The sequence below is a fragment of the Etheostoma cragini genome, chromosome 18 (assembly GCF_013103735.1).
Source record: "Etheostoma cragini isolate CJK2018 chromosome 18, CSU_Ecrag_1.0, whole genome shotgun sequence".
NCBI lineage: Eukaryota > Metazoa > Chordata > Actinopteri > Perciformes > Percidae > Etheostoma > Etheostoma cragini.
The window spans coordinates 14,202,602-14,229,385 of record NC_048424.1 but is presented as its reverse complement, the minus strand read 5'-3'; the positions used below and the strand labels follow the sequence as shown (position 1 = coordinate 14,229,385).

General features: G+C 40.8%; 1 protein-coding gene and 1 long non-coding RNA gene across 2 annotated transcripts in view; both read left to right on the top strand.

The window, feature by feature from the left end:
* Positions 1 to 2,933: 2,933 nt before the first annotated feature.
* On the top strand, positions 2,934 to 6,881 carry vrtn (vertebrae development associated). The gene is made up of 3 exons (XM_034900112.1): positions 2,934 to 3,077; positions 3,843 to 4,174; positions 4,287 to 6,881. Exons 2-3 carry the CDS (start codon positions 3,863 to 3,865, stop codon positions 6,048 to 6,050), a joined length of 2,076 nt encoding a protein of 691 aa, XP_034756003.1. The 5' UTR covers positions 2,934 to 3,077; positions 3,843 to 3,862; the 3' UTR covers positions 6,051 to 6,881.
* A 12,188-nt stretch (positions 6,882 to 19,069) lies between these two features.
* LOC117961755 overlaps positions 19,070 to 26,784 on the top strand; it is a 19,764-nt gene continuing 12,049 nt past the window's right edge. The window contains exons 1-3 of the long non-coding RNA XR_004660483.1: positions 19,070 to 19,219; positions 19,431 to 19,731; positions 22,146 to 22,149. This is a non-coding gene — a long non-coding RNA (uncharacterized LOC117961755). The remainder of the gene's footprint in view (positions 19,220 to 19,430; positions 19,732 to 22,145; positions 22,150 to 26,784) is intronic.

The window sequence follows — 26,784 nt, the reverse complement described above, 5'->3', positions numbered from 1 at the left end:
CTTGGCTTTTAAATCGCAGTTATTTTTCATAAAACAAATCCTGGCAGGAGTTGTAGAGAGAAAATCTGGTTAGAGAGCTTTTAATACAGTAATGTCAGCAAATTACTGCAACTGGGGGTAGCCTATGTTTATTAATTGACAAACGACATAGAGGAACTTGCAATATGTGGTTGCAGGCAACATGGCATGATTAAAAAAACAGAAACACACAGCCCGAAGAACACTGAACGTGTTGCTTGAAATCTCAACAAGCCCTGTAACATTTTTTAAATGCCATTGTTCAGTGACATTGTGTTTTTGCATGTGAAAGTGTTTTAGCATTCAGTACTAAATTTCAGGTGACCAAGCTACAAAGCCAAATGCAACACTTAATTTTGCACACAACCCTGCTATTGTGCCTCTGCAAACATGCTGAATTACAATTTAGTGTGGAGCTTTCTACTTTTCTCTGCCAGTACACACACAGTCACACCTATACACACACATACATGCAGACACACACACACACAGCCACAGCAGGTGAGAGACTGCCGGAGCCGGGCCCAGTGTTGCCCTATTTGCATTTTAAATGCTCGCAGCCAGCCCACTACTGTGTTCACGGTGCAGTGCAGCACAGCTAATCTACACACCTAAGGTGTGTGATTGGCTACAAGCCAAGAGTTTGGAGGGGGTTGAAGGAGAGATGGTAAAGACACAAACATTCCCAAGAAAGGGGGTAGATGAATAAAGCGGAGAGGCCGTATCAAGAGACGTAAGAGACCGCCCTCGGCACGTAACACATGACATGGTAGCAGATATACTAGATTCTGAATATGTTCATTTCCTTGATTTTATCCTTCAAACATAGGATGCAAAGGGTGAAAGTAGACAGGCTGTCTTTTTCTCAACTGTGTCTTATGCATTGAAGTGAAGATAAGGTGAAGGAAAAGAGGGATAAGAGAGAGCAACAGCCATGAGGTAGATTTAATATGCTTTAAAGGATATCAAAGTCCCCGAACTCATACTCAAAGCTGAGGATCTGAGGATAATGTGGCGCATTCAGTATGTTTGGACAATCCTGAGACTTCTGTACGTCTCCAAGGTCAATGTAACAAAGTTATATTAAATCATCTTTTTTAAGGATAAGTTGAAGGGAAAAAGGCTCTGCTCCTGGATGTCTTTGTAATGTTAGTTACTATGGAACTATTGACCATATAAAAAGTGTTTAAAAATAAATAAAATAAAAGCTGTCCAGAGGGTTTTGGTGTGACCACCCTTTTGACTCCGCTCTTTTAACGCAATGTTCAGACACTTTCTTTGACCTTTCTTTAGAAAACATGGCATCATCCGCATTTCAAAATTGACAGTAACTTATAGCAGTAATGTTGCTGCTTGCATGTCAACACTGTGACTTCCAAAACATTTCAGGTCAAAGATGACGAGCAAAGGAAGCTCCTCATTAAGATAGAGGAGTTTGTATTCACACACACACACACACACACACACACACACACACACACACACACACACACACAAACACACACACACACACACACACACATATATTACCATACCTTTTAACAAGTGGGTGTCTATATGCATAATCTCAGCCTTCAATGACAGAAATTCAAGCCAAAGTGGGGAAATTGTGCTTGTTTTTTGTATCCTCCCACACACAGACACACTCACTCACACATTGTCCAAACAGCTGATAAGGTTTAGGTCAAAGCCTTGAACCCCAGCTTGGCCCCAGCTTGTCTGCCAAGTGCTGCTTGGAGTGGACAGATCAGTGGGGGCCAAATGCTGTTGTCCCCTGGTGTGTGTGTGTGTGTGTGCGTCTGTATGGCTCTACAGTAGGGGCAGTGGGGGGTTGGGGACAGTTGCCGGGATTGTTGTGCATGTGTGGAACAAAAGGCCTTGATTACTGAAACCCTGCAAAAGGCAGGAGAGGAGGTGTTAAAAGTGATACAGTGGAGCAGACCTGGAACTCTAGAGCCTTTCTCTCCTCTCACAAAGCTCCTGTCCACACCCTGTCTGCACATATCCACTCTAATCCACAAACTGGCCTTTTCCACTACAGTCTCTGGAGTGCAGACTAAAGAACACATATAAAACCATTGCATTGGGAAATAAAGCAGAAAGCAAAGTAATTGCTGTAAAGCCAGGCCGTCCAATTTGGGGCCTGCGGGCCAAGTTTGGCCAGTGCTTCCATTGTTTAGGCCAGCCTTGGCATTTGACATGCTCATAGGTAGTCTCCTCTTACTTTGAAAGTGCTGTAAAATCCGAACTGTTTTGTGCAGCTAAAAAGTACTTACTCTGAGTTTTACGACAACGTACGACAACAGTGCTGGTAAAATTCCCAATTCAATTACACACGTAAGCTATATCTACAAAGAATTACAACAATTATGGTATTCTTTAACATCAACATTTATATCTGGCCTGTGGCCTTCCATCCAGATACATTTTGGCCCTTCATCTGAAAGAATTTGGGCACTTCTCCTGTAAAGGTTCTGATGATCCTATTTGTTTGCATTGAGGATTTGAAGTGCGGGCTAACAAGCTATACAAGTAACCACAAAATAGATTTGTGCAACCACATAAGAGTAAGAATAGTTTATTTCTAAGGAAAAAATAAATCTGGTGTTCCTTTGACACATTTGCCAAATAAACTTGAAAGTGAACTGTTGACATCTGCAAACCTAAACGCACAGATACCTGGTAACCTACAGCTGGGCTGCCTCTGTGGTGCATGGGCCCGACAACATGGCTTTTGTTAACACTTCACATTGAAATTGACCCTGGCTGTAGCCAACTTGAGAATGAGGGGAGGGGGAGGAGGGAGGTGTCTCTCAGCGCCGAGAAGAAGAAGAAGAAGAAGAAGAAGAAAAAAGAAGCCAATCGACGATTAACAATTTCCTGAAGGGAGGTGCTGCTTATCACTCGCCAAATCTCCACAGGTCGGAGGACAGACCCCTCCGGAGCTGCACGCACACAATGAACAAAACTCCCAGAGATCAACACGATCAGCTGTGAAACCCTCCGCTGCATACAAGCGATTTCCATTGAGTCTCCTCTTGTAGTCTGTGGACGTTCAGGTAGGAAAACATTTGTTTTTATTGTCGTTTCCGGAGTCATTTGTTGTCTTTAATTCCAGATGCGCGTTTTCTAGTGTTTGGGTGGAAGAGGTGGAGTTGATGGGAACTTCGCAGGTTCAGAGTGTAAGAGAGAGTTAGGAATTACAGAAACACGCACATAAGTCACTGAGAGCTTTCAAATAACACAACACGGTGCAACGTAAAGTAAGCATTGTAGGTATGGAATTTGACTTGAATTAGCATTGTGAAGTTTCAGTTACTAACAGTAGAAGTCATATTACAGCTACGTTGTAATAATAATTTAAAAAAAACACACACTAGTATGGAGATTTTTTTTTTCTAAATGGAATTTACATGTGTAGAATCACAGCTGTGGCTTTGCATTTGTACAAGAAACAAGGTAGGCTTGGGTCAAGAGGTGAGTAGCAGAGAAAATGCTTTAGAGATCAGATTAATGTTGAGGAATAAATCTAGTGCAATACAGTGAGAAACACTTGAGATGTGTTTATTTAGTTCCAGACCAAACTGCAACAGCAGCACTTTGATTAAGCTGCAGCTGTTGTTTGAGTATGGACAGACCTCAGTAATCTACATAATCTACTCTACTGTTAACAAAGGCATGAACACATTTCCTAAGTCTGGTCCCTGTTGTTGTAGACTGAACTAAAACTAAAATTCAACTAAGCTTTCCAGAATCACCTGGGCTTCCCTCTCCTTCTTCATCATATTTAACTTTTGTTCCCTGTCTCTTCTTCTCCCCTCCAGCTCTCGTCAGATCCCCAGGTATGATTCAGAGGAAGGAGGTGGTGTTGTCTGTTCTGGGGGAGCTCCAGGAGGCAACAGAGAGCTCCGGCCTAGACGCTCTGACCCGAGTGGCCCTGGAGGTGGACCATATCCTTGCTCCCTTCCAGCTCCCAGAGACCCCCTGTCAGGATTTTCCCGTGTGGGCAGGCGTGGATAGCTTGGCTCATGGCCTGTACCCACCCGACGCACCCATTGGCCTCCTGCCTTTAAACTGTAAGGGGGAGGGCAACCGTCTGTTTGACGCTGTAAGCATGCTGTTAGTGGGCAACGCTGGACTCAGCTTAGAGCTACAGGTGAGCCGTGATAGTTTATAATCTCAGTCTGTATACATCAATACAGATTCTTCATGCCTAACTACATGTGTTTTTTTTGTAATATTAATTATAAATATTATTGCCCTCACAGGTCCGGACTGTAGTGGAAATGGTGCTGTGGAAGAGATACTATCTGTCCGGAATGATCGATTCAAAAATGATGCTTCAGGCTGTTCGCTTCAGCCTCTGTGCTGAAGAGTCTGAGGACATGCTCAACCTGCCTGTAACAGTCCTGGAGGCCATCTTCGACGCCGACGTCAAAGCGTCCTGCTTCCCCGGCTCCTTTGCCAACATGTGGCACGTGTACGCACTTTCGTCTGTCTTACAGTTTAACATCTACTCCATCTATCCCAAGTTCAACCTCAAGATCCGGCCCTATTTCAACCGTGTTATACGCCCAAGACCGTGGCCTAAAGACTGTGATCCGCTAACCCTCCACATCATGTGGTCTGGAGAGCTGCAGTCTGGGTCGTTGTTCAGGCCGAACCACTTTGTGGCACTAGTCCAGACAAGTGATCTCAGGTTTGGAAGCCATGACAGCCAGCAGAGGGTGTCGCCAATGAAGAGCGAGGACCTGCTGAATCAGGACTTGCAGCTTTCCTACCCGGGTCTAAAGGACAAGTACAACATCACCAAGAGGACCTTCTACCGCTGGAAGAGGCAGACGCAGGAGCACTGCAAAAAGTCAGCAGCCAGGTACGAGGCAAAGTATTTCCTGCAGGCCTGCTATTTGGAGGGCAAGCTCATCCCTTTGCACCAGTTTAAAGAGTTTTTCCCTGAGATCTCAAGGTCGTCGTACTACAACTGGAAGCAAGAGCTCCTGAAAACCGGAGGAAACTTCTCCACCTCATCATCCGCTGGAGAGATTAGTCCTGGAGAGAGCACGGAGCAGGAGATCTGGTCCTCGCCTGAAGCGAAGCTGGATGAGCCAGACCATAATGACAGCGTGGCCAGCATGTTTGGCATCAGCCTCGGCAAGTTGGACCTGGAGCGGGCCCAGACTGTAGCTCACATGCAGGAAGCTAAGCGCTGTCTGCAAAATTGCATCGCCATGAACTCCTCCCTTCCCTTCAGGATCTTCAAAAGAAATTTCCCAGGGATCTCCAGGTCAACCTACTACAACTGGAGGAGAGAAGCCATGCTGTTCAACGGCGGTTACAAAGGCAACATTGGCAGCAGTGAGGACAGCTCGGACGCTGACAAGAGCCATAGTCCAAAAAGTCTGTCCCCGGTCCTGCCTCACAACAACCATCCCTTCGCACCCAAAAGTAGAATCTGTGGGCAAAAACACAAAAGTTTCATGCTGGCGTACATCAGTAAAAAACAGCTCCGAGATGCTGCGAGATTACATGTCCAGAAATACAAATGGTCCCTGACGAAGTTCAAGCTCAAGTTCCCAACCATGTCCGCCTGTTTCTTCTGGCTTTGGCGTAGCAGTCAGAACCGCAAGAAGATGATCGTCACGCAGAGCGCAAAGATCAACCTTCCTGAGAGTCCGGAGAGCACTGCTCCGGAAAACAAGATCATGGAGAGGAGGATGTGTAGTCAGCATGTGCCCCCATTTGTTGAGAGTCCTAAACCTCTAGAAAGTTCCCCCATTCCCCCGTTTCCTGCCCCACGTCCAAAGCACACCCCTCACAGCAAGGCGCCCATAGATGAGCAGATGTTTGCGATGGATGTTGTGGCTCTGGCCAACTTCAAGGCCAAGGCCAAGCTGTTCCTGCAGCAACGCTTTGAGGAGAAATCCTTCCCCACGTTTAAAGAATTCAGGTCTTACTTCCCCTTCACGCCACGCTCAACGTACTACATGTGGAAGCGAGCTTTGCATCATGGGGTGTCGCTGGTTCATGGGTAACCATGACCACTGCTTTTATCTTACAAAAATGGGCTTTTAGGAGCGACATGAAAGCTCTGATGAAGAACTTCTTGGACCCAAAAACCTCCCGTCCCTCTCTCCACCAGTGCATTTTACTGTAAACATACTACACAAGCGTTACTTCATATCCTAAAAGACTGTTAAGTGCACCGATTTAGCATCTAAATGCATTGTGTCCTTCCTCTGCCCCACCACCACAGCTCATTCCTCCCTCCTGGACATTTGCACGTGTGTGAAAAGAAGCTGAGTTGTGGGTCAGTTTAAACCCTGCATGTTGCCCTCCAGGCAAAAGGCAGTTCAAAGCTGCTGTTTAGTGTCATTTTGTTTGAAGCTGTTTCTCCTCCACTCTCTTTTAATCCTTGCTAAGCATTGTACTCAGGGTCCTTTTTATTTTTCAGTTTTCATTGTAGTAAGTTTGTTTATGCTTGAAAGTAGGATTTTTTGTTGTTGTTGATGCTTGTGATATTGATCTGGGAGATTCCTAGTGGTGTCATATGTTTTTGATACTTATAATGTAAAGAGAAGCCAGTGTTATATTTTTTTCCCCAATTGTTCTACTTTTGATTATTGAATGTACACCTTTTGTGCACCAAAGTTGTAGCTGGTTATCTTGAGGTTTTGGCTTTTTTGTTTGTTTTTGGATAATCTACTTTGAAAATGCCTCTTTAACGTTTGGTGATGCACATTATTTGAACTGTGAGTTATGTCACACTGTTTTTGCACTGAAATAGTTCCCACGACACTGTTGAATGTATTGTCTTAACCGTCATGCACACTGGTTAAGTTTGAATTTTCCTACAATTCAGTTTTTGAAAAAAAAAATTGCATAGTTTCTTTACTTGAAAACTGAATATAAATGGAAGATGTTTTATTTTTTTGTACTATCCATTCCAGACTTCTGATTTACTTTTTAGAAGCTACGTTTGTCTGCCGTCCCACTTCCAGTTCTCTTTACACAGTCAGAACTTTCACTGTAACAACCCTAAATAACAGATTTCAGTTTCCTTTGTACTTATTACATGTCTGAAATTGGTACTATTGATATTGGCAGCTTGCATTGTCAGTAGGTAAGGAAATCTGTGCTGTATATTAATAAACTATCAACCATCATCAACCCTTTGCTTCACTCTTGCTCACGGAGGTATTAAAATGCTTCAACATGTCAGCTCATTAACACAGTCCATGCCTGACAAATTAATAAAGCCACCCGTTTTATGCTCCATATATCTAAAACTGTTAAACATATCTGCAATTTTCCCAAATCATTTGGTCTTTCTTCCAAGTCAGTGAGTCAAGTGAAACCAATAAGCAATTCTAATCTTCCGCCCCATCGGCTGCATTTTGATTTGACTCTCTGGTGGAAGAAATTGAACAGTTTAGCACATCACAGAGCTCTGCGCTATCCTGTCACCCAAAAGACATGTCTGTCCCCGCCAAGTTAATACATGTTGATGACCAATGTGCTGTACGAAAGATAAAGAAAAGGATCTAAATCGCTGTGTGTAACCACATCCAAATGTGAAAAACACAAAGGTCAAACCGAGCCAGCAGGCCAAAGAATAGAAATGAGCTTTGAGACCGGTTTGTGGTTTTTGCTCACTGCCTTTGCTCTATTTATCCATTGTGCTTATGGTAATGGCCAAGACTAGGTGGGAAGGAGTACCCGGAGAGGGGGAAGGGGTTAATTGTATTCATGGAGACAGAGGTGTTTGAGATAAGGCCAAGAACATCCAAGAGTTTAGGGGGAGGAAAAGAGGTGTAGGAAAGGGGACGGACTATCATCCTGATCAGGTGATACCAGTGAGTTTCATTTACAGTAATGTTTCGTTCTTTTGGTTTTCCTTGTTTTGTATCTGTTCTGCATTTTTTTTGTATTCCAACTGTCAAAGTTTAGGGACAAAAAAAACTGTCTTTAACAGAAAAGCTCAGTGATGGTTAAGAGTTAATACTTCTAAAACTTGGTCCTAACATTGGCTTATCAAGTCTGAGGATCAAACAAACTAATTCATTTTAAAAAGAGGGTTGTGGATGGGCAAAATCCTAAGATCCATTCTTATTCCTCAGTACTTTATACAATGTGCAGTTCAGTTTATCCTGCACTGAACTCAACTGGTATTTTATCAGCTTGACTACAGAGTCAATTTTCTACCCACCTACACACAAGCAATGTCAGCTCCAGTTACAGTCAAATATAATGACCTGATTTCAAGTTTGTTTTTGGAATTTTTTTCCATGTCTGTCTGTGATGTAAAGGATAGGTTCACATTTTTTTAAGTCACGTGCCCATTTATGTACTTTGAAAGAGTTCATTATTCCTCCTGTACTCCCTGGCTGTGGAGAGACCCCTTTGTAATGTAATTCCAGAAATGGGGGATAAAATCCACAAAGCTTACAACGTAATACTCCAGCACTATGAGGTAGTCAAATATAAGTGGATATCTTCCAGCCTCTTTTTCATGTGCATTGCTCTTTAGTTTCCTTGATGAACTGTGATGGGTGTTGCTGCAGAATAAGGTCAAACATGAAAGATATTCCAGGAAGTCCAGTTAGATTTATACATTTATGATTATGAATGTTTGTCAGATGCCCAACCAACCTCTTACTCTAAAACAGGATTTTACAACTAGAGAAAGTTCTATATATTGTATCCTTCATTACAACCATCACAAGATAAACAGTAGAGAAACAGCATTCATGTTGCAAAGTAATCTAAGACAGAAGTTTAAGAAAGATTTGAGTCAAAATGTGAACATATTCTTTCAATTCTCCGTGAACTATTTACAGCCAATGACATTACATTGCATTTAGCTGCAGCTTTTATCAAAAGCAACTTTAATTCTTATATGCAACTAGGGGTTAAGTGTCTTGCTCAGGGACACATTAACTAATGTCATGTCCACTGCGGCATCACCACCCTTTAAAAAGTTTATTTTAATTGAAATAGACTACTGTTATCAGTGTCTAAGAATCACCATGGCAACTGGCCTTGGCATAAGTAAATACTTGATAAAATCTTTGCATGTTTTGTTTTGCCTACTCCATCTTTATTATTATATGATAGGAGGACATTTTACTGGCACCGAGCTACTTTACATTGTTTATCTCAAAAATAGTGTGAAAATAATGAGGGTTGGCAGGTGGGAGCGGAAGTCTTCAAAGATTAGCATACTGCAGTTGGTTGAGAAAGACAGAGCAATAAAGCAGAGAGGCTTCTCAAGGATGCCACATTTTCTCAGTAAACAAAACAGACCTGTGGGACTCTGGAGGCTTGCCTTTTGCTCCCAATAACCTCCCGATAGGAGCAGTGGTATGAACTCAGAAGAACAGAATTTGCCCTTAGTATGGGGGTTAAAGTGAGGAAGGTGAGATGTGAAAAAACTAAGCAATTTCAGACTGAAATGTTTGAAATAGGGAGGTCTCACTTTGCCAGAACATCCCCACGGTGGACCGGACGAGGGTCTGGCTAGTCAACATAGCATTCTGGGATGGGAGAACAACATGCTATGGTTCATTGTCATTTCTTTAAACCAATCATGGGTGGCGCTAAGCTCTTCACGGAGCCGCTGTAATAGTTGTGTGGGGGAAAATTGACAGATTCTCAGATTTGACAGATTGTCTAGCTACCCGTTTAAATTAGTATGCAGAGATCTGAGGAGCAGTTAACCATTGTCCTCAGAAATCCAGCAGAGTTTAAAATTACAAGACAAAGAATACGGAAGGAAACATACATACTGTACATGCATCCAGTGGAATTTCCTGCAGGAGAAAACATAAAGGACATAGACTAGAAATAGGGAAACATTTTCAAATCTGTCCCTGCACTCATAATAAAACTCCTCCCTCTCGAAGCAGGTTTGATACATTGCTTGAAAGGTACCAATCCATGTGTTTAAGAAAAATAGTTTATAGAGCCTGCGTCTCATATAAACATGGCCTCTGTTGGTTTCTTACACATGCAGTACACACCTATATATCAGAGCATGTAGACAGTTTGTCCACTAGGTGGCAGTTTGCTTCCATGGTTTTGGTTGTCTTTGAAAAAAAAAAAAAAAAAGATCACTTCAGGCACACACACTTTGGTTTGGACAGAAAATCAATATGTTACTGCATTGCTTCGGGTGTGTAGTGCAGATTCCTCTGATGATAACTCCATTAATAAACATCATCCAACATTGCAGCCAGTAATGCATAAACTAGATAATGCCTGGGAAACAAATTGTTTAATGTTGGATTAAAGAAGACAGGAACAAGACAAAGAAAAATTAAGAGGAGGCATTTATAAGATCTAGTAAGGGATTATTTGGTCCCAGAACTGTTTCCGTGTATTCGCTTTTTAAGGTTATTAAATCATGCAAATAACTCAACACTACAATAATAATTTGCATCAAAAGCCAGGATTTCAGAGTGAGCTGGAGGTAACATTATGGGTCGGACCTGTGCACCAGCCCAGCTGTCTCATAGACAAAAGTTCTTTTGTGCTATTCTGCCTTTAGATTAGGTTTACAATCAATTTAATACATTTCTATAATCTGAAAGAGCATTCATACTCACTAAAACACACTTGAAATGTCTTGGTTTCTATCTAATAAAAAAACATGGAAATGATTAATATCCAAATACATCTATAGGTGGACTATATGTTATAGTTGAGAAGTCCTCTAATGCAAACGACACATTTACATTGTTGTTTATAGTTTAACTGCAGTTTTACAGAGTCTGAGACTCCCAATTTTCCCAAGCGTGGGAGTGGACCAACACCTGGCTGCATGGACAATGGACTATCTCACCAACAGACCACGGTATGTGAGGCTCTATCACTGCAGCCTGGGTGCACCTCAGGGTACGGTGCTCTCCCCCTTCTTTTTTACCTTCTATACCTCTGACTTTACTCACAACACCACCCACTGCCACATCCAGAAGCTCTCCGATGACACAGCCGTTGTTGGATGAGTTCCTGAGGGTAACGTTTTTTGGTTGCTGGTGTGAGCTTAACACCAGCAAGACGAAAGAGATGATTGTCAACTTTAGGAAGAAAACGTCCTACTTCGCACCGGTGAGCATCAAGGGATCAGACCTTCAGGTAGTGGAGAGCTACAAATTCTTGGGTGTTCTCCTGAACAATAAACTGAACTGGACTGACAACACCCATGCTGGGGAGAGCATGGGTGTTGTCCTCCAATCCTCTGGAGTGTGCAGGACTCTCCTCAGGACGTTTTATGACTCTGTGGTGGCCTCTGTCATCCTTTATGCTGTGGTCTGCTGGGGGGGGGGGGGGGGGGGGGGGGGGGGGGGGGGGGGGCAGCTCGGATGGGGACAGGAGCAGACTCAATAGACTGATCAGGTGAGCAAACTCTGTTCTGGACTGTCCTATGGACCCAATAGAGAAAGTAGGGGAGAGAAGGATGTTAAGCTGACATCCATCATGGACCATTTACTTACATTGCAATACTTTTCATACTATGGTCACCTCACTTTACTTTACAGTACCTTTTATTTCATGCCACTTTATATTCATTCAGTACTTTTTGCACATTGTCTGTTGTTTGCTGGTTTGTTTGTTTGTTGGTTGGTTGGTTTTCACTGTGTAAAACTGCTGCTGTAACAGGGGAATTTCCCCGTTGTGGGATGAATAAAGTACTATCTATCTATCTATCTATCTATCTATCTATCTATCTATCTATCTATCTATCTATCTATCTATCTATCTATCTATCTATCTATCTATCTATCTATCTATTTCTGCTGATCAGATATTTGCACTGACAAGAGAATCAATGATTGACAACCCCTGACTTGTTTTTCCTGCATCAATTGTTTCACTCGTTGTTTTTCACTGGCATACTCAATAATTCTGTAATTCTTTTTTTTCCTGATGAATGGAAAGAGTCAAAGAAAGTGAGTGTGTGTGTGTGTGTGTGTGTGTGAGAGTGAGAGAGAGAGACATAAGGGATTGTCAGTGTTTTAATAAGAGCAGTTATACACATAATACATAATTGACACATGATAATCAGGGCTAAATGTCAGGTAAAATATGTCAAATATATAAAAAATATATGAGTATGTAAAATATGTGTCTGTTTTTTCATCTTTTACAGTTTTACAACGAGTTCAAAAAAGCCCAAGGCTTGATCCCTCAATGCAACATCCAAACAGTGAGTCAGAGAGCAGAACAGTTGGACAACAAAGTTCAATAAAGTCAGATCTATAAAAAAGAAAGTGAAAAAAAAACTAGTATCCGCTTGTTCATCCATCCATCAAGTCTTACCCTAGAAGTTCTCCCAAAACCAATCGAGTGGAGTTAAGGCAAGATGAAGATAATTAACAAAATAAAAACATTTAACTCCGATATTGCAATTTTATTAACCTGGTTGCAATAGTTTTCATTTCTATCGATTGTGTTTTCATGGTAACCTCATCTCGTTATACACCTCGGTACAGTTTGCACAACAATCTTAAAGGAGTAGTTTGACATTTTTGAGAAGCTTTAATGTGAAAACACAGCCAGCAGCCAGTTAGCTTAGTGGGATTTGCTTGTATGCAGAGCATCAGGTGTTCAATTCTGCACTGTTTGCTCTTGAACGCACCTCCCTAATATCCAAAGAGCTCCACCCAGACCAAATCCCCTTCATTAGCTGAGCTTATTTAAGGCACCTGTGCCATCATAGCCCACTCTCTGGTGTTCTTTGCCTGTCAGCTGCCAAGTGGGACCCTCTCTGTGACCTTTCAGGAATCTGAAGTTCCCCTTCCTGGAGTGGCGCGGTGTATTAATTGGTCTACTGAGCGCACGGTGTAAGGTTGTCAGCTGCAGTTTTGCCTTGGTTTAGTGTCTTAGTATTTTATTTAATTTACTATGATTTAATGTGCCACCAGGCCAATCCATGTTTGGTCTGCTTGTACTGTAGATATGACCAACCGTTTATTACTTTGTAGGCTAGGCACGCTAGTGGGGGTCCCTGCACAGTTTTTAGTGATAATAGCACTGGGACACCATTTGCAGTGAACCAGTTTGTAGTGACTCGATTGCAGTGAGCACATGTGGTGGGTCAGTGTAAACAACCATGGAACACACCTGGACTTAGATTGCCTATCCACAGCTGGCCTCTGGCCACCTCACCATTTAAATTTTAAGTAACTGGCTGTGTATTCGTTAAAAATAAAAGTTACCATTTAATTTGTCAACATTGTATCAAACCCTTTCTATAATTTCCACTTAAATTTGATTAGCCTAATTATTCACCTCCATTTCTAACCACCCTCCTTGCAGGCACTTCCAGTCTTCAATCATTTAATTTTCAATGAGAAATTGCTTTTCAGGTAGGAAAACCAGGCTGCCAGTTCTCATAATAATTTTTTATACTTGATTTCTTCTGTTTGATTAAACAAACAAGATTCAAAATGATCAATGAGAGTTAGAATTGCCAAAAGGTGGATTGTGTTACCTTTGGACAGAGCCAGGCTAGCTATTTCCCTTGGATTCAGTCTTTATGCTATGCTTACTATCTGGATGTAGCATCATGTTTACCATACAGACGAAAGAGTTTTGGCAAGAAACCGAATGAGCATATTTCTCAAAATGTATTGCTTTCACTTTAGCTGAATTTCAGCTTCTAATGAGGCCTTTTACTCTTACCATGAGCACTGATTTTCATGGTTAATTACTGTGGAAAAAGCAAATGACTACATGCCCTCAGCTGCCTACAGGGCTCATTGTTGTTGCTTACTCCTGGCTGAAAGCCAAAATGAAACTAGCCTTCATATTCACTACTAATGCCCTCTTTTGGTTCCTCCTGTTACAGAGAGCACTATTTGTAACCTCCCATAATGACCATGTGGGCTCGATTGTGAGCAGGGTGGGTGTAAGCTCAGCTGTTGGTTCCTCTAATGGCTAATGTCCGGGGTTGTGATTAAAAGCACCGCAACCATGAACCATGAACTCATTTCAGCTAGAGCGATTGTCTGCAAAATGAGACGATAAGAGCTAATTGCTAGATTTAGTTTCCATACAAGAAAAGCAAAGGGACATACAGGGGATTAACTATAAAGTAAGGACAGGAAATTAGTGTGGGTAATAACTGGCTGTCTGCATTAGTAACTCCTACCAAACACTTCAAATGGAAGCTTTTGCATTCGTGACAGAAGTTTTTATTGCCAACTTCCATACTTTTTAAATATTTCTCTCATCTCATTCCTTTTGAAGGGAATGTAGACAATGTGAAATTATGGGAAAAATTCAGATTTTAGTTTCTTTATGACACAAGAGGACATGTCGTACTAACTGCCCTGAACTGTCCTTAACCCCCACAGACAGACATTAACGGTAGATATGACCTAGATAAAAGATTAAGCAAAAACAGTTTGATTTAGGTGCCTGCGGACATGTCTTTGAATTAGCCAGCTTTGCTAACTCTGCTCTTTTAGCTTTTATGGGGAGTATTAGCAGCAAAGAGTACTGTGACAAGGAAGGATGTTTTCAGGTAATTGATAGTAATGTGCAATTCTGAGAATCCTCTATCACTGACTGAAATGGATTAAAAGCTTTAATGCACCCCTATTATGTTAATTTTCAGGTTCATAATTGTATTTTGAAGTTGAACCAGAATAGGGTTACGTGGTTTTATATATAAAAAAAAAACACCACATTTTTGTTGTACTGCACATTGCTGCAGATCCTGTTTTTGGGTCTCTGTTTTAGCTACAGAGTGAGACATCTCATTTCTATACTATCTTTGTTGGGAGTCGCACATGCACAGAAGCTCGGTAAGATCACATCAGCAGGAACTCTTTCTCCAACTTTGGTCATTCCAAGGCCGGAGTAGCTGGGAGACTTCTTCTAAATGAGGGGCAGTTTTGAAATACCTGCAGAACAGGGACAGGAAGTAGTTCTTTTGGAGATTATGGTAAACTAGTGTGTGTGTGTGTTGTAGCAGTGTTTTATCATTGAACGAGCTAGCATGTGCTATGGTTAGCCACCTTCGCTCGACTAGTGATGTACAAAGCCGTGGAGATTCTGTCCAGCTCACCCGGAGAATGAAAGCAGAGGACATTCAGAAACGTGTATCTCACTCAAAACAGCATGGGTAGTTTTTTTTTCTTCTTCAAAGTTTTATTGCGTGTGGAAGCACCAGAGACACAAAATAACACCCCAAATCCCAGAAAAAGTTTTAAATTTTCATAATATGGGCACTTTATCATTGACTGCAGTTAATTGTGCAGCAGCATTTTAGACGAAACAAAACGCTTTGTAAATCCAACTTGAGTCAACCTGAATCAAATCGTCCCTTGGGTCAATTTAAGGCCTTTGCTGAGTTTATTAGGTTGAATTATTGCAGCTGTTTTAGTCTTAAGTCTCAAGCTTCAGTCAGACCGCTTAAGGGTTGTAATAATTAGAGAAATTTACAGAACTAAGGAGATCTTAGATGTGAGCTTGGGGAAATACATTTTACCTACAAGCTATGCATTCTACACATCTGCCCTTGAAAGAGTTTTATTCCTAAAGGGGTGTTTATGGAACTACGGTTGCAGAAATACAGGGTTATGGTATTTTTACACTCTTTAAACATTCCTATTTCATATAGCTTTCAACAAAATCTTAGAATTCTCTTTATTAATCCTTTTGGGATGACTCCCGCAAGAAAATTGAAATTTCCAGCGTCCGTTTTAGCAAGAACACAGTATAGAATACAGTATAAGAAGAAGAACCTTTGGCTATAAAAAGACCTTAACCATAAATTATCAGTCAAAAGTGTCAGTGTTGAGTCAAGTTTTAAAGTGACCTTATGTATGTATGTATGTATGTATGTCCATTTGTCCCCAAGTGAGTTGTAAAGTCTGATGGAATGAAGGTCAAAGGAGTCCTTGAGTCTGCTGGTCTGACATTTGGGAAGGATGACGGTGTGCAGGGGGTGGCTGGCATTGTCAATAATGTCCAGCAGTTTGTCCAGTGTCGTCCTCCTCTGCCACCGTCACCAGTGAGTCCAGCTTCATGCCGGCCCACCTGATCAGTTTATCCATCCTGGAGGTGCCCACAGCCTGAGGTATTTGTATAATTGAACTGCCTACACCTCAACTACCTCTGGCAGGACTGGTTGCGGTCTTGGTCTGGACCTCCCAAAGTCAATGACCAGCTCCTTTTGTCTTAGAGGTGTTGAGTTGTAGGCAGTTAGTGCGACACCAGTGAGCAAAGTCTCAGTTTTAGGAGTTGACTGTATCACTCATAAATTTAAAAACATGTCTCACATATAGGCCTACAGTCAATTACGGTGGAAACCACATTCAATATTTTAATCATACAATATAGCGCAAACAGTAACAACTCTGCACACACAATAAGTTCTTAGGTTACCTTGTATTACCAACTGTATTGAACCAAACACTGCGCTCATTAAACGTGGCTGGTGATGTGTACGTGGATGGGCACAATATTAAATCACTGTAATATAATACCGTTGCTAACATATTTCTTTGGGTCCAAGTTCATATAAGACTATTTATAGATTGATTGTTGTTCTTCTAACGTTACTCTGGTATGACGTTAGTGCTGCATATGCACCGTTCTAAAAGCTTGGCTTTTATTTATATAGGCTATATTTACTATTACTTCCTAGTCACTTAGCCCACCTTTTTTTTTTTTTTTTTTATGTAGATCTTCAAACTGAGAAATGAAAACAGGCATTTCAGCTGGCTCCATCTCTACATTTGTTTTCCTGTGTGATGTTGTGCAGAACACCCCAGGCTAAGACAATATTGCAGACTTTTTCTGGCGTATGTAGTAGCCCCCCACACACCGTGGCTTGTGTGTGTGTAGGCTACGTGTGCATTGTTGCTCGGCTCATAGAGGTATTCCAAAAGAGCCAGATCTGCCATTGTCAATGACTGATCAACTGGTGACTTCTCCTTCTCCTGTTACATGCTGCACTTCAAATACAATCACTCGAAAACTTGCGTACACAAGGTCAGACCAGACGTGAGATTTTTTTCCGCAGCCAAAACTCGCGTTCAAATTGATAAATGCAGAGCTTTGATTAGGAATCGGCGTGCGCCCGTTCTACGCCTGTTTTAGGTTGTACGTGTTTCATACATGAGGGCCGTAGCCTTGTGCTTTTGTTTGTCTATGCATTAGCTGCATAACCATGCCAGCAGGCTGTAGAATAATAGATGATGTGATTCTGCACTTCTAATAAGCATAATGATATACTAATGAAAATGTGAGAAAATGTAGCTGTACCTTCCAAAAGTGTGTGTGTGTGTGTGTGTGTGTGTGTGTGTGTATGAGAGAGTATGAGCATGGTAGCACACAGGCTGGTCCCTTTCACCATGTAGAATTATAGCTGTGTCATGTCCAATCAGGTTTGTAATATTTCTGTGTGTGTGTGTGTGTGTACACTTCGAGCAGATCTGATCAACTCAAATAATGAATAGAAATAAGTTAGAATTCCTGTTGTTTAGGACATCTGCTGAGCACATAAGGTTTTTGTCTATTTATGATGATATTTTAATGTGTGCAACAGGGAGAGTAAGACAAAGATGGTGTATGTAGCTGGTAAATACTGCCCTGGGTTTGGAGTCCAGAGTTCCTTTGCCAACTCAACCAGAAACTGTTGATATTGTCCTTTTCCACACAGGCCCTTGTTTCAAACTGCCCCCGCAAGATGCCACAGATTGAGGTGTTCTTTTTTTTGTCTCTAGCCAAAATAACATGATTGCTACCACGCAACACTTTTTGGCAAGTATAAATCTCTTTCATTTATTTTGGGGTGTAATATTCAATTTAATAGCATTTTAAAAGTTGATGTATTCCATATATTCTGTAATTAGCCATCAACATCCATTCCTTTAATTTTAAATAATTTGTGCTTTTCTAACTCAAACATTAGGTTTAATTTCCTGTAAATGAGGTTTGACCATACATTCCAAAATACCTGTTAAAACTAAAGTTAATAAATTAGTGTTATGCAGTGTTAAACCTAAAGAAATGTGACAATCATTGAAAAAATGTATAGATAAAAAGCATCAACAAAAGTGTTTTTGTGATTTTCAATTGTGACGGGAAGACAACACAAGGGTTAAGCTGGCAAAACTGTCTTGCTATAAATGAGAAGTCTGTTTTTATATAACTTCTATGAATTGGGAGATGGTAAATTGGGTTTTCATAACAGGTTTCAAATGGATACAAATGGCAAGATTTGATAATAAACTGAGGTAGCAGTTTAGTGCAGAGATAAAACAATTTGCATTTTTACTTATTAATCTTAAAACAGACTCAAAACAAACTGAAGCAACCAAGTAAGTTTGGTGTACCTTTCTGCTGATGTTGACTTTTGTACACATAGATGGCCGCCTCATATTTGAGACCAAAAGTAAATAATGCTAATTGTATTTACCACTAAAGTGTGTAAACCATAGCATGCACTAGGGCTGTCCTCAACTAGAGTAATTCTCTGTTGATTAACACTTTGTCGACTAATTGATTATTTGATTTAATTGACAGAGCTGTGCACTTTCGAGACTGGAAAAGCACAATATAAATATAGTTAGTTAACCATTTGTAAAACTGAGTTTCTACACAATTAATCCAGCAAACACACCACTTTATATTGTGTTTTCACTAGAAATGTGCTCATAAGTGTCTTGGAAATGAATAATTAAAAAAAACAAACCACAGAGTAGTCGACTAATCGACTAAGAGGGGACAGCCCTAGCATGGATGCAATTTTTTCAATTGAATTTTTCTTTAAAGGCTTGCTTTGCTCTTTGCAAAAAGAGCATATTGAACCTATTAAATCTGCACCACAATTGTATTTTTAGTGATCTGCAGTACACCTGCATATACCTCTACATCCAAAGCAATCATAACTGCCTTTCTGTGGGCTGAAAATCAATTACTTGTTTTCTGTATAAATATAGCCGCTGTAGCTCCAAGAGAGGAGGAGAGAACTTTGAAGAGGAGAGAGTCGCTTTGTTTTTAATACCTGTAAATTAAATGGCGTTTTCCCTGCAGGCTGGAGCTTCAATCTGTCCAGATTTATTAGCTTTGGAAACAAACTCTGGGAGCCGTGCAACAGATAACCAACCGATCCCCTGGGCCAGGCCCTTCATTTAAAGCAAGCAGCTGCAGCGGTGCTACGCTGCTGTATGTCCAGTCTGAACAGGTATTATCTGTCTGAAGAATATTGACTGCATTACTCATTATCAGCCAAGAGCGTCCCTGCTAGTAAACTCACTCTTAATGAAGTCAACATTCAAAAGAAATACTCAAGAGGAAGTCAGGCCAAAAGGAGATGATCCCAGTACAATCATACATCTATCTCTGTCTCTCCTCCTTGTCTTAAATAATCTCTCTGCCCGTCTTTCCCTCTGTAGCTTTATTACCTTTTAATCAACTCTTCCTACAGGCTACCTCTGCTCAGTGCTCTAAAGGCGGAAGGTGAGAGAAAACAAGACGAGGACATCAATTTCAGAGCATTCAGAAACCAAGTAATCACTTCATTCCAATAAAAAGGACTCTTGGAAGGGAAATGAAGACTTGAAGCAAGTCTATAGCCCACATGTGGCTATATCTTATTAAACAAGAAATGGTTATGTATTGAACGGTCAGGAGGTAATGGGTTGAACGCAGTAGCTATACAACATTTATTTAATTTGTAGGTGGATTTGGCTATCAGTTTTTCTCTATTTCCAGTCAGAAAGCTGGCTGTGGACTTGTAATTACTTTGCAAACGTGTGTGGTATCGACCTTTTTACATTTAACTCTCAGCATGAAAGTCAATGAGCGTATGTCTCAAAAATAGCTATTGCAATCATCATTAAACTGTTTGATTATAGAGTTGGTAGTTAGCAAAAATTTTAATTTTAGCCGCTTAGGGATTTAAGTCAGAACACTTTTTTAAATTCAATGTTTTGTAAACTTTTCTATGCCTTTCAAAAGTCTTTACGTAAACAACATCCCTTTGTTCAGCTTTTAATAAAGACAAATTTAGAATCTGATCCTTAACGCGATGCACTACATCTGTTGCCTGTATTTATAACCTGATTTCCCAAAAGATATCATTGAACATCTAGTCTCGTCTTCTACCTGTTGAACCAAATAAACCGTCAACGTGATAGTGATGTGAAGCGCTCTAAGGAATGTCAAGGGTAAAGTTTTCTTTCATCCAGTTTGTCTGTCTCATGACTATATCTAGTGCCTTTGTTTACACTGAGAAAGCATGATTTATTTGTGCAGCATATCACTAAGGCATCGTCTTTCAAACAACAGTGAGGAACAACAAATAAATGGCTTGAGATACACACAAATGAAAAAGGAAGAAAGAGAAAAAACAGTAATTACTTTGGCTGTCAAATGGGTCTTAAAATATTTTTCTGAGTCTGAACTTCAAAGAACTATCGGATTCCAGTGTGTCTGTACTACGAGCTGCTAAGTCTCCATGAATAGCATCCTCTAAATGTCACTGAGGAGGGTGAGGAGACAGACTCACACAAAAATCTGCAGAGAGCATCAAAACAAAAGGAGCACATGAATGATAACAGTCCATGGTTGCAATCTGAGCCACAATGCCTCCTAATGAGTAAACCAAACAACTCCCAGAGAATAGGAGAATGGGTGAAGGACTAGCAGGAGGGTTACCCTTCCTCATCCGTCTCTTAAAGCCGCGCTTCATCCCTGTCATGGCAAAAAAAAATGGCAGGGATTAGGGAAGGGAAAGACTGAGAATGTCTCCCAGATGACAATTCGTCCTGAACTCCTAGCCGTCAACGGCTTCAGTTCCCCGTTGGAAAGAGCTGGGCAAAAGCAGGATAACACAGTGAAAATATTCTAAATATAGCATATACTTAAAGGGATACTTTGCCTTGTGGTGCCAGCTAGCTCGTTAGTCTCATGTTTTATTCCCCAACCCAGAGTGATACTTCTTGTGCACGGGAATTCAAGCCATTGGTGTGGAATGGGAAGTTACCTGTATCCTTGAAATTCCACTTCTGGATTGTTCCGTTTCTGTGGGAAAATCGGCCGGATTTTACTCCTAAATGCCAGATATCCTTTGCCTTGGGCTTCCTTTGTGTTTGCATTTTAGACTCTGGTGGATTTCGGAGGAGTGTGGGTAAGTGCTCCTAAGATCTTTGCAGGGTAAATCCAGAAAGCTAGCTAGACTATCTGTCCAATCTGAGTTTTTGCTTGTGTGACTAAAACAACTTTTAAACGTTCACATGTTCCATCAGAACAAGTTCCTTCCCAGCCTATTTTGCAGCTGCACCTCAGTTTTTCTCCGGTGCTTAGCAACACCCAAGATGCTAGCGATTGGTTTAAAGAAATGCTAAAAAAACCAGAGAACGTTTTCCTCCCAAATGCCATGTGGAGTAGCCAGACCCTCCTCCACCGCACATTGGAGGAGGGTCTGGCAAAGCAAGACTATATGAGATGTTTCGAAATAGGATTAGAAACATGTAAACATTTTGGTTTGAGTTCTGATTTAAAAGTCAGAACTGTAAATTTTAACTTTTTTCACAATTGTGACTTTGTTTCTCATAATTCTGACTTTAAACCAAAAAATCAATATTCCTCTTTCGTATGATGTTGATTTGAGCGAATCATTTTATTATTACACATTCATGTTATTGGAGGAGAAATACTTTTGTACTGCTAGATTTTTATTGTATTCCGTTGGTCACAGTACAAGCCAAAACATGAATTTTCTTTACAAGCTGTGACAAATGATGATTGTCCTCCCCCAATTACTTTAAAGGTGTATAAGTACGGGTATTTATGAAGAAGAATTTACAGACTGCAATTACCATTTTGCATGATGCTTTGTGAATGCAGTTGAAGCCGTACAATGCAAAAGGCCACGGCAACATCCTTGTAAATCATTTGTAAGCATTTAGGTAATTGATTTGAGGAGTGATTTTTTTTTTTTTTTTTTCACACTGGCTACAGTTGATCATCCGTCCATGCAAGTGGAAACGTACAGGAATCAAAAGGTTAACATGCACCCAAAGCTCACATTGTAAACCAATTGCCAGTGCTGTCACCCCTCTCTTTAGACTGCAACAAGGCATAAGCTTTGTCCCGTTGTCCAAAAGTTGGGTGTGCTACATGAAAACTGATTGACACAACGGCCCGTGAAGAGCCCACTTGAGACCCAATCTTCTGATGGAGGGTTAAAAAACACAGTTCATCGACCCTCTATAGATGAGGTTGGCTCCAAATTCAAGAGACGCTTATCCTTCAACCCTCCTGAATTTATCCAGTCGGTAGAAATTGGGCTGAAATTAGTTAGCTACAGCATCTTTTCCCTATTCAAAGTCCAGCCGTAGAGCCTTTAAAGGTGTGGAGCCATTAATTTAGCCCTTGTGTTGTGTTAGTGTTGACCATCAATTTTTCCTTATGGGTCTAAATTGAAAATTAACTTTTATGGCGCTTTTCCCATTGTTTTTTTTCCCAATGCTTTTAACGCTTTTTAAAATGTTTACATTTTTTTTAAAGCTTTTTCATCCCCAGTCAATTAACCTACTTTATATGACATTATACCTACTTTTTGAATAAAAAAAAGCAGAAATCATGAATATTTTGTATTTACTAACAGTTAAGATCAGACAATTTGTTTTTTGTCAGACTTGTGTTTGTCAAAGTTTAGTGAGGATAAACTGTTTTGAAACCATTTTAAAATGTTTTCAAATACTATGAAATTGGATAAAACACAAAAGTCAATGAAATCATTAATGTACCTGCGAGGATAACAACATACATCAATGCATCTATTTTATTTTTGCATTTCAGTTGAAAGAAACCCATATTTCTGGTGTAAAATACTTTGAAAAAAGGGGTATATTTGATCCTAGTACAACACAAGGGTTAAAATAAGGGATAATTTTGGTCCAACCTTTCACTGCTAAATCTTGGAATCTCAGATTTAAACAACAGGCACATATCTAATCAACTGTCAGCAATGTGTTTCCATTTGCATACATGTGCTATATCTGGTTAATGATTCAGGTTTCAAGTTAGTTAAAGCTACAGTGCGTAGTTTCTAACACGCCCGGGAGGAATTCTAATTGATGACAACAACACTGTCAATTTGTCCACATGACACAAGCCTTCAATGATCGCGCACGAAGCCCCACCCTCCTCCTGCACGCAGTTGCTAGTAACCAAGGAGGACACGGAGGATTAAAAAAAAACATGATGGACTCTTCAGAAGAGGTGATCATCTTGACTCGAGCTTCTGAGTGGGAAAGTCCCCGGACGACACAAAGTTCTGAACATAGCCATATTGAGAAATACAGAGAGTTGTGTGGAGCTGATAGTCTTAATTAGCTTTGTAGCAACTCAAGTTACGCACTAAAGCTTTGTTACAAAGATATTTTTTATAGTCTATTGCTTCTGCAGTTGGATTGGTTCTTTCGTGTTGCCTGATTACACACTTTAAACTTCCTTTAACTTTTAGTAATAGTTTATTGTATCTTCATAAACTCAACATATCATTTCATTTAGAATAGCCAAGGACTTTGTGTTTTGCGAGCCATTTTTATTTGAAAATATCTGTAGTTTCTTTTGCAGTTGTCTGCTTTGATGGTGGTTTAGTTGGGTAATCTCAAAGAGAGAGACATGCATGTAAACACATGTTCTGAATAGACAGTGGCGTCTAAAGAAACATCCAGTCAGGATCCTGATGTAACATCAGGTATGCGTTTTCACTCTCAGATGGTGGAAGCTGCATGGGTGGGGGCACGGAGGTAAATTGCTCCTAGATGTGATGGGAAACTCCTCTGTTGCTCAGGGGGATCAATCCAATGTCGCCTTTTGAAGATATAGCGACACTGTTTAGCATTCAAAATGCAGCTCCCTCTGAGAGAACAGAGGAGTGCAAATAGGAAAGTGGTTCATTTTTATGCCCCCATGGTAACACAAATGCACCCTATCAAAAAATCCCAGACAAAGGCCCAGTGAGAGGGCCTGGGGTGTCAATACCCGTCCCTAAACCTGGACCAAGGCAGTGCTGCCTGCCTGTCTAATTGGCAATCAATTTACACACACAGAAATCTTGAAAATCTAACACCTTCTTTTCCTGCTTTTCTCACTCCTCTGTGTGATTATATTTGTATAAATAGAGGCGTTGCAAAAGCAATGAGAATGTTATCAAACCTGACTCATGCTAAATAATTAGCGTCACATGTGTAACCGACAGGTTAATTTGCCCAAAACAGTTTCCCCAGATATAAATACCATTGGCAAATTGTTCTCTTCCGCTCTGCAGTGTCTTCCAGGTGCGAGGTATGTAGCTTTTGATTGTACCGTTACCCTGTTTATGTCATCTAAGATTGTAAAATGTACTTGATTCCACAATGTTCCCAGACAGATGAGTCTGTGCGCTGTGCTGCTCCCGTGTCCCGCGGAGGATTGACTCGTTAAGGTCCAGCGTGACTGCACGCTCGGGGCCAAGAGATCCGACATCCTACTGTACTAACCGGAGCATGGCACACAGCTGAGGTAAACATTTGATTGGTTCTGGTTGACTTGTATGCCATTTTAAACAACGGGTACTACTAACCCATGTCTTTTGTGTACCTGCAGAGTGGAGATGGTCACTGCTGCTTGTTGCCGTTTAGATTTATGTACAAGCTGACTCAATTTCTATTATTTTATTTCTTAGTTTTATGGATTTTTGCCTGGGTTTTATCAGATGGCCTATTGATTGTTTTAATTGACATTCATTGTAATTTTGGTCTAAGTGTAAAAAAATACTAAAGCCACGTTTTTTGTAAGAGAGAAACACATATATACGTAGGAAAGAAGTTGCTAAATTCTTCTCTTATGTGCAAGTTTGAACGTGTGCCCTTGCTGTGACTTGTTTTATTGATTTACAGTTCTCTTTTCATTTGCTGTGTTTTTATCAAGTGTAAGGCCACTTGTTTTTTAGTTGCCCCCGTTGTCGAGTGCAGTTTTAACTCCTGCTTTAAGTACCTCCATTGATTGTTTTCTTCTGGTTATTTTAAATTCCAGGCATTGGTATTTTACATTTAGTTTTTATCTTGATTTATTTGTTGTTTATATTTGTAGTGATTGCTTTAATACAGTATAATTGTGTTTTGAATGTAGCCTACGTGTCTGAGTTTTTAATTGTGGACTTGCCTGTGTTTAAAACCAACGAGAATTAAAGTGTAAGGGATTGGGTCGGAATCCCATGCTTGGTTAATCTTTGGGTGAAAGTCCCAAGGTAGCGTTGTCAACATTTTTACCTGTATTACAATTTAGCCAAAAGAAGTGAAATAAACAAGTCAATATAACATAGTGCTTTCAGCCGTACCAATGCACTTTGTCAGCCACAACAAAAGTATGACACGTTGTCAAATGCTGTGGCATTTGGCATTCATCTGCTGCCATAAGGTTCGTGTTTCACATGAAACCAAGCGAACAGGCCGCTGGAAGTTGAAGTGCCCCGAGTGTCAACCGGATACTTTGTAAGCCATAGATGATGAAATGTGAGAAAAACACACAACGTCCGTTTCATGATCTTTCTGCGCCACTTGCAAGCCCCGTTTCCAGCATTGAAAGTGGAATGCTAAGCCTCTATCACTCCTCAATGGATGAAGGCGAGTTTGGCAGAGTCACACACCTGGAGTGGAGTGAGGGCCCCCAGAGCAGGGCTTAGAAGCAGCATGGTGTTGATGCTAATGGGGCAGCCCCGCAGCCCGCCACCTGTATAATCTCCTCTAATACTCTCAACACCCGCGGCTGTTTACTTTTCCATTTGAGTTATTCACTCACTCATGCAACATGTTTGTGAGAAGATGCTCTCTGCAGCCACTTGTAAGGCAAAGTGTGTGTATGCCTGTCAGTGTTGCCAGGTACCAAAAAAACAAACATAGTATAAAGACGTGTATTGTATTTCAACATTAACTATTGTTCTTTCAAATCCAGACTGAATTGAGTTTGCGTTGAATCTTATTTGGGTGAGGAAAGCAAGTGCACGAAACACAAGAAAAACAAAAGGAAAAAACTCACTTCTAATACGTCCCTGAAACAAACCAAGCATCCTGGGGCCTGTTGCCCGGAAGTAGAATAAAGACATCCAGGATAGGTAAAAAAAAAAGCACAGCTTGACTTATTCTGATCTGCTCATCGCGGCTTGATTGGTTGAACGTTTGCCGAGCCGGGATGAACAGGTGAAGCTATGTCCAGCCAGGTGTAGATAGCTGGGATAAGTGCACGTTCACGGCTTTCTTAAATAGACCACGGTATCGGTACCGGTATTTACTGGTGCAGAGACGGAGAAGATGCATGCGCCATATGTTTCACCCGCTGAGTGAGCAGCAGCTTCTAATGGAAAGTAACGAGGAGGTAAATTGTATACTAGCAGAAAGGGAAATATGGCTGATATCAAACAGAGAGAAAAAGCCCAACAGACCAAAGCGGACCGATTGAATGTGTAAGGATGTAAAAATATCTACTTATGCCTACTAGTCACTCCACACTTTTACAAAGTTGTGGGCTACACTGTGTTTTAGTTGCTTTAAATATGCTAGTTTCATGTTTCTGTTTTCATGTGATAAATGTGCTGGTTTTACTGTAAAGTGTCTTTGAGTAGCCTACCATGTAAAGCACTATACAAATATAATGTATTATTATTTAGCCTTTGCCTTAAAAGTGAGCAGAGGGAATTAATGTTCCTCGGTAAATGTGTCTTAATGACTAGGCTTTATTTAAAACCCTTATTCACAG